The sequence below is a fragment of the Gossypium hirsutum genome, chromosome D13 (assembly GCF_007990345.1).
Source record: "Gossypium hirsutum isolate 1008001.06 chromosome D13, Gossypium_hirsutum_v2.1, whole genome shotgun sequence".
In the NCBI taxonomy this organism is placed as follows: Eukaryota; Viridiplantae; Streptophyta; class Magnoliopsida; order Malvales; family Malvaceae; genus Gossypium; species Gossypium hirsutum.
In genome coordinates, this window is record NC_053449.1 from 48,776,232 (window position 1) to 48,784,717 (window position 8,486).

General features: G+C 32.2%; 2 protein-coding genes across 2 annotated transcripts; both read right to left on the reverse strand.

Moving 5' to 3' along the window:
* Positions 1-812: 812 nt before the first annotated feature.
* Positions 813-1,903, reverse strand: LOC107918530 (leucine aminopeptidase). Its single transcript, XM_016848104.2, has 2 exons — positions 1,180-1,903; positions 813-1,075 (listed from the first exon to the last, which is right to left on the reverse strand). The coding sequence occupies exons 1-2, from the start codon at positions 1,847-1,849 to the stop codon at positions 1,020-1,022; spliced, it is 726 nt and encodes a 241-aa protein (XP_016703593.2). The 5' UTR covers positions 1,850-1,903; the 3' UTR covers positions 813-1,019.
* Positions 1,904-3,520: 1,617 nt separating this feature from the next.
* On the reverse strand, positions 3,521-4,577 carry LOC107919272 (desmethyl-deoxy-podophyllotoxin synthase). The gene is made up of 3 exons (XM_016848763.1): positions 4,261-4,577; positions 3,826-4,150; positions 3,521-3,733 (listed from the first exon to the last, which is right to left on the reverse strand). Exons 1-3 carry the CDS (start codon positions 4,575-4,577, stop codon positions 3,521-3,523), a joined length of 855 nt encoding a protein of 284 aa, XP_016704252.1.
* Positions 4,578-8,486: the final 3,909 nt, after the last annotated feature.

An 8,486-nucleotide genomic window follows, 5' to 3' on the forward strand; every position in this document is an offset into this window, starting at 1 on the left:
TTTATTCCACAGTCTTAAAAAATTGATTTCTCTTTTTAAAAAAAATATAAACCCCACCAAATGACATTTGGGTGTTAAAAATAAATAAATACACGACTATGATCGATATGTTACGGTTACAATATAATTACCTGATATGAATATAAAAAGAGTTACAAGCACTACCAAAATACAAACATAGCACAAATATACAAATACATATTGCAAGCTCATAGAATAATGCAGCATAAAGGTGTGCTTCTAGCCTCTAGGCAATTGCAATGGAAGCATGGTAAGGACTCGGAACTAGGACAAGATCCAGAACTAGGACAAGATCATTTTTCCTCTTACACAAGGCGGGATGATCATTTGCCTTCTAAGTAGAAAGCAAGCCTAATTCGACAAAGTATGCTTTAGTTCTTATCCAAGAAAAGAGAAGACTACTTGACATAAAGAAATGTCCTTTAAACCATCTATTCTCAAGCTCTAGGCACTAGATTTACAGAAGCAGGCTTGCAAATTTAACTTGATTCAATCAAGTTCAAATTTCAACTTAATAAAGCTAGGACAAGGCAAACCAAGCTATCATACAACTTCATTTTGCATCAAATACCTAGATACCAAAAACCCAAAGTTCGGCTCACTTGGTTCATCTATCCAGTATGGATTAATTTGTACAAGAAAAAATAATAGTAAATACCCAATTCCACAAATCATCTTAAATCAGAAAAAGAAAGAAAGACAACCAAAATGAATATACCTCCTCCAAAATCATATCATTTCATTTCAAAGCTACTATTAACAATTGAATATATATATATTAAACAAACAAGTACAAGTTAAAGCGCCAATTGATATATTAAACAAAATGAAATCAAATAACACAGAAAGGAAAACACTTTAAATAATCATATAACATAAAAGCCAGAAAGAAACAAAAAGATTTTTTTAAAAATGTTATTAGTTTGCAAACAACCAGGAATGAACTCACACAAAGCATACCCGGAAGTAGGTATGATCTTTACATTTAAAAGCATATTTTAATAGCTTGTGACCTCGTCACATATCTCGCAGCATTTCCTTCCTTTTTCTTTCCCTGTAAAGTTTCACCATAAATTATGAGAAAAAAATCCTTACAATAAGTCAAATTTGAAAATTTAAATCGCCAATTTGAAAGAAATAAAGTTTGAAAGAACTTGCCGGAGGTCAGTAGTGCTTTGGTTTCCCCATACAACTGTGGATAGCAAGAAAGTTCAAAAGAACCGCAACGAATTAAACCCGCCAGGCAGCAAATGCGAATGTCCTTCACCAGAAACCAGTGACCTCCTATCGACATGGCGGGTGGACATAACGACAGATAACTTCCGAGGGACATTGAGCGAAGCAGAGTAACGGATTCTCGCTGCGGGAGTGTCTTGACATGGGAAAATAGAACGCGTGTGGATACACTAGCATTGGGTATACAAAAGGGTGTTTTTTTGTTAAATGTTTGCGGCGGGGATAGCCATTGGAGAGCAGAAGAAGAAGGGGAAGTAGAGAAAACGATGAAGAAGGAGTTCAAAACGTCGTCGTCTGGTAGCGAGATGGAAAGCTGGGTTCCTTTGACAGGGTCAGGTGAAGAGGAAAGAAAGAAAGGGAGAGGGGAAAGGGTAATAGGAGAAAGAACTTGGTGAATGGAAAGCGAACGGGTATCAAAAGAAAGTTGACCGACATGAGGGGATTTGAGGATGAAGAAAGCGATTGAGAAAATATTGTTGGGCATGGGAAGATTAGGGATTTCAGGGGGGAAATTTTGGGGTAAAATGGCCCGATTTTTTGAAGTAAAATGATTTTTTGCTAAAAACGCCGCTAAATGCCGCAAAAAAATCATTTCATTTTGAACAAAATGACGCTGTTTTGCTCTACTAAAAATTCTTTATTTTGTCTGTTAAAAATTATTAGTTAAGTGACTTCATAAAACATTTATTATTATTTTTTATAAATTGAATTTTTATAAAAAAACCAAAGTACTTTCAAAATAAATATCGTATATTTTAATAGGAAAAAAATAAAAAAATGGCTATAATTAATTATTATATTAGAATTATCCAATGTAAGCAATTAATCTCTCACATATCAATTTTCTATTAAAGATTGAGACGTTAATCATGATTTTATATTATTCATTTTCGATCTAATCTCCATTTTATTAGAGATATTTCTTCCTAACTAAAATATAACTATTTTGCTAGATGTTCGATGTGGAATGGTTTCAGTTTTTGTATGTCATTTTTATTTGTTATAATTTGGTCCTATCCAAAATAGATAGTTACCTATCTATATCAATTTGTTAGCTCTAAACCCCTAACCCCTATCCCTTAAACCCTAAATCAAAAAACATAAACCCTAAACCCTTAGCCCATAACCCTTAAACCTTAAACCCCAACCCTTAAACCATAAACCAAAATCCCTAAACCCATAATCCATAATCCATAAACCTTAAGATAGTAATTCCTAAATCTTAAACCCAAAACTATATACCCTAAACCATAAACCTAAACCCTAAAACCCTAAAACCAAAAATCCTTAACACATAACCTCTAAACCTTAAACCCTAGCCTTTAAATCGTAAACCCTAAACCATAACCCATAACCCATAAACCCATAATCCATAAACCTTAAAATGGTAACACCTAAACCTTAAACTCTAAACCATATACCCTAAATCAAAAACCCTAAACTATAGTGATAATTAATTCAATATTTTAAAATTAATACTATCTCTTTTACGATTATATAAGAAATTATTTAATATATAAATTAAAAAACAATCAGTAATGTACCCAAAAAACTTTAAAATTATTTTAAATAATAGTATTTTAATTTTTTCATTTTTAACAAATACTTTTCTATGTTTTTTTATTTTAAATTATTTCTACGTGTCATTATTTTTCTGAAGATTTTAAATATTCAATTAAAAATAAATTAAATTTTAATTAATACAAACAAACCAATTAAACAGACAAAATGGTTTTTGCGGCACATTTTTAAAAACGTCGCTAAAAATAGAGCATTAGCGACGCTTTTTCAAAAACGCCGCTAAAGCCCCAGCTAAAGCCCCCGAGCATTAGCGGCGCTTATTGGAAAACATCGCTAAAGCCCAGAGCATTAGTGGCGCCTTTTGAAAAACGCCACTAAAGCCCCAAGCATTAACGACGTTTTTGAAAAACGCCCCTAAAGCTTGAGCATTAGCGGCGCGCTTTTCGAAAAACGCCGCTAAATCCCCGAGCATTAGCGATTCTTTCCGAAAAATGCCGCTAAAGCCCCAAGCATTAGCGCCGCTTTTTTAAAAACGCCGTTAAAACCCTAAAAGCTCAAAAAACAGCACCGTGGGGCTTAGGTTTTTTGCGACGATTCCTAGAAAATGGTGCTAATGCTCTATTTTTAACGGCATTTTTCAAAAAGCGCCGCTAATGCTCAATTTTAGAGGCGTTTTTCTAAAAGCGCTGCTAATTGTCGATTTTTAGCGGTGTTTTTTGTCCAATCGCCGCTAAAAATGCCGCTAAAAGCTTGTTTTGCTGTAATGGGTTTTTTTTATAACACAGTTTAGATATTTAAGTTGATGAATGCCTGTTTCATCCACATTTCCTTTGCCTTCAAACACCTGCCTTACCTCTGCTTGTGCCTTTTTCATAACTCTTGGGTTTTTAATCATTTCCGACATTGCCCATTCTATGGCTGTTGCTAATGTCTCACTTCCGCCAATGAAAATGTCCTAAAACAATGCAATAAATAACATTATGGCCATTAAAATTTTTGAACAACTACCAAATTCCAAGTCAATGTACTGAAAGGAAATCAACTTACAAAAAGGATAGCTTTGATGTTGTTGTCAGTTAAAGGAAATTCGCCATCATCAACCAAATCTTCCTTGTCTTCATCTTCACTTCTGCCTTTTGCCCTACTTTCTTTGTGATCATTAACAATGTCCCCAACTATTCTGTCAGCTTCTCCATGAATCTTTTCAACTCTATGCTTTAGACCCGAAACAACATCCAAGAATTTAAGTGAAGGAAAAAATTCGGAAACAAAGGAACCCGAATTCACCTGGGTTTCCTCTGCAACAACTGATATGAAAACTTCTTGATCTTTGCATGTCTTGCCAAAGGCTGCCCTCGCTGTTATTGCATAACTAATTGAAAAAACTTTGTCGGTAAGATTCACAGCCAAACCTTCATTTGATTTTATGGTTTTGACGAGATTCAACACTTCCTCTTCTCTTATGGATTGGAAGGAAGCCACCGAGCTGCACTTAGAAGCTCCGATGTGCAAATTTTCCGCAGATATCTCCAATAGGTTCCATATGGTGCAAAGACAATATCAGTGCACTCATAAGTTGTCGTCATAGCCACAACGAGAAAAGGTCTATTAGCAAAAACGATATCATGTGTTTTCATAATCTCTTTAGCCATTTCTGGAGAAGAAGCGACCACGGTGGAAACTTGAGCGAGCTGCAGGCACATGAAATCACCCTGTTTCGTATCCAAGCCACGTAAGGTGCGATGGGGTAGACCAGAACTGGCAGCTGGTGCAGATTTCCTATCAATGGGAATTTCCATGGTCCTGGAATCAACTTTTGAGTTAAATTCTTAGCTTCTGATTTCCTTAAACTTGTGATTACCATAAACAAAACCAGGAGGAAGCTGACGAGGACCTGGAATAAGGATATCTGGAACTCCATTATTGGTAATAGCTTAAAGAAGCCGAGTTTCTAAAGAAAGAAATTGAAAGAAGTGATTTTTCTTTCTTTTCTTTTCCTTTTATGAAATAATGAACCGGATATTAAGAGTTTGACTTTGCTCGGCTACTAATACAATTAATATCAAAATAAAATTATTAAATAATTATGTATGAATAAGATAAGAATTAATAGCGGGATTTCAACAAATAAATATCATCGTCAAGTTAAACATAATTACAACGCACTAAACCTCCGACAACAATAAGTGCAGTCTCATTTTTTAAAGTTTATTTATTTATTTTAAATTCAGCTTCCGTAACACCTCAATAGTAGGTGAAGAAAAATATGTAAAAAAGTATATTTTTGTTAAATTAGATACTTCTTAAAAGAAATGGTGATAGTTTTTAAAAAGGTCATGGTATTATTTTGAAGTTAGTAGCTTTTAAGTGAGGTTTTCTTAATAATGGTCTAAGTTATTTTATTTATGTTTTATAAAATTTTATAATGTCACAATAGTCTTAAATTATATTTATATTTAAAAAATAAGTTTTTGGTTTTTTTAGAAAAAAATTACTTAAAAAATGGTTTTCAATCACAACAAAAATTTAAAATTTTGAAAATTGAGTCGGTTTGTGATATTTATAGTATTATGTTTTTCTCGAAACACTACACCAAAACAGGCTTTTAGCGGCGTTTGGACAAAAAACGCCACTAAAAATCAAGCAGTAGCGCCCGCTAAAGGTCGACCATTAGCGGCGATTTTTAAAAAACGCTGCTAAAAATAAGCATTAGCGGCGTTTTTTGGAAGCGCCGCAAAAAGCGTAAGCCCGCACCTAAGTTTTTGGGGTCTTTAGCGGCGTTTCTGAAAAGCGCCGCTAATGCTCAGGTCTTTAGCGACATTTTTTAATAAGCGCCGCTAATGCTCGTACCTTTAGCGGCGTTTTTGAAGAAGCGCCGCAAAAACATTTTATCTATCTATTTGCTATGTAATTTGTTTATTTATATTAATTAAAATCCAATTTATTTTTAATTGAATATTTGTTAAAAATGGATAAATTTGAAATAATGACACGTAGAAATAATTTGAAATAAAAAAAACATAGAAAAATATTTGTTAAAAATGGAAAAATTAAAATACTATTATTTAAAATAATTTTAAAATTTTTTGGGTACATAATTGATTGATTTTTAATTTATATATTAAATAATTTCAAATATAATTGTAAAAGATACGATAGTATTAATTTTAAAATATTTAATTTAATTATCATTATAGTTTAGGGTATATATATATGGTTAATTTAGGATTTAGGGCCGGTTTAAGAGTTACAATTTTAAGGTTTATAGATTATGGAATTAGGGATTTTGATTTAAGGGTTGTGATTTAAGGTTTATTGGTTAGGGGTTAGGGGTTAGGGGTTAGGGGTTAAAGGTTAGAAGTTTAAGGTTTATGGATTTGGTGTTAGGTTAGAGTTTAGGGTTTAGACTAATTAATATATTTTAAATTATATAATATTAAATAATGTTTAGGGGTTAGGGTTTAGGATTTAGATTAATTAGTGTTTTTTAATTTATATATTAAATAATGTTTAGGGGTTAGGGGTTAGTGATTCGGGGTCGAGTTATGGTTTAGGATTTAGATTAATTAGTGTTTTTTAATTTATATATTAAATAATGTTTAGGGTTTAGGGGTAGGGGTTTGGAGTTTAGGGTTTAGGGTTAAGAGTTAGTGATTTAAGGTTTAGAGATTAAGGTTTAAGCTCAGATTAATTAGTTTTATTAATTTATATATTAAATATGTTCTTAATAATAAAATAAATATATTTAAATTATGAGTATATATTACGCTTTATCTCCTTGAGTATGTGCTATACCAACCGGGTAAGTATTGACCGCCCGGCCGCGCGGTTTTGTTTCCCCAATTTTTCATCACTACCATACAAAATCCGGTTCAGCCTTCTTTACAGTAGAAAGGATCGTTCTAAAAATATTTATTGATGAACGATGGGATTTGGATTGTTGGAAGCTACAAGCCCTTTTCGATTTTTTGGCAATGTTCCTAGGGCACCGATAGCACATGTCAAGAATCCTACAATTGGTGGAGGTTCAGTGATCATTTAAGATATTTCAAAGATGTATAGTTTATATTATTTAAGAGATATATATATATATATATAGATCACTTTATGCATGTATATATATTGATTAATGGTTAAATTAGGGTATTAAGGTTTATTTGAGACTTGTTAAATGATACAATTAATTAATACTAAATTGTCTGAAAAATATTTAACCTTAACAATTTGATATTTTTTATATGAATATATATATAGGTAATTAATTATTTAATTTGGACAGGACCAAAATATAAGAAAAAATAAAAAAATATAAAAAGGAAATAAAAAAACTAAAATTTATAATTTTATCAAAAACTTTTAAATATTACTTAAAACTTTAATAATTATTTACTAAAAGTTTTAATGAAAATACAATAAATAAATAATGTGAAATTTAGCGGCGTTTTTAGAAAAAATGCCGCTACTATATATACAAATTTTCCAAAACGGCATCGTTTTGGTAAAACAATTTAAATTCCTTAGTGGCGTTTTTGCCAAAAACGCCGCTAAAGGTAGACATTACCGGTGTTTTTATAAAAAATGCCACAAAAAATTTCCAAGCTGTTTTGATACGACGTCGTTTCAGTTTATGGATAAAATTTAAAATTTGGAAAAACGGTGCCGTTTCAGTGGAAGAATAGAATCTGTTACTGGCGTTTTATTGAAAACGCTGCAAGGATATATAAGTTTTTGTAAAAACGGCGTCGGTTCAATTCAGGTAATTAATTTTTGTGGCGTTTTTCAGAAAACGCCACAACAGACACTATAATTTATTAAAACGGCGCCGTTTCTGTACGTGCTTTAAAATATTAGTGGCGTTTTTGTCTAAAACACCGCAAATGTGAATACAATAGAGGTGTTTGTTTTAAAAACGCCGCAAACGAGACTTAAAATTACCTTAAATGGTGCCGTTTCCTAAGAGGACATTTTTACTTAATCCCCCCCTCCGTCTCCTTTACCAAAATTTGAAGAAACTTAAGCAGAGTAACAACAGCGATTCGACAGGGAAGAAAATAAAAAAATAGCAAGAAAAAAAAAGGAGCCGACATCTCAGGAATCAACAGAAGTTTGGAATCGATCTTTACACCATTGTTGGGCAAAGCTGCGAGATTTGTATCCCAGGTAAGCCATTTCTGTCGATGACCGATTAAAATTTTAGGGTTTTGTTTATTTGGGATTCAGGGTTTCAATTAAACTGATTCTGTCATAAAAATAAACCTACTCCGTTTGGAATGAATCGATTGGGAATGGGCAATTTGAATGAAATTATTTTTAGCAGAAGGAATAAATTATTGATGGGTTCTAATATTTATTCATTTGAAATTTTTTGCGCATGTTAATTACAAATTTGTTGAATATTTTTTGAGTTGAAATCATTACAGATTTCATCTATTTGAGTTTAAAGCCGAAGCTTTTGAACTTAGATAATCCTGTCATTTTGTATTGTTTGTTTGAATAATTTCAACTTCCAGTCATGTCGGAATTACTTTTTTTAATCTCCCGATAAGTATTAGGTTTAATCCATTTCAGTTGAAATGAATTGAAGTTATGCTTAAATGTATTTGAGTTGTTAACTTATCAAGTCAGATTGGCTCGGCTTTAAATTTGAGTTAATATAGGTAAGGTAAATTTGGAATATTCCTAGTAACCAAGATGCAGAAGTCCTCCAT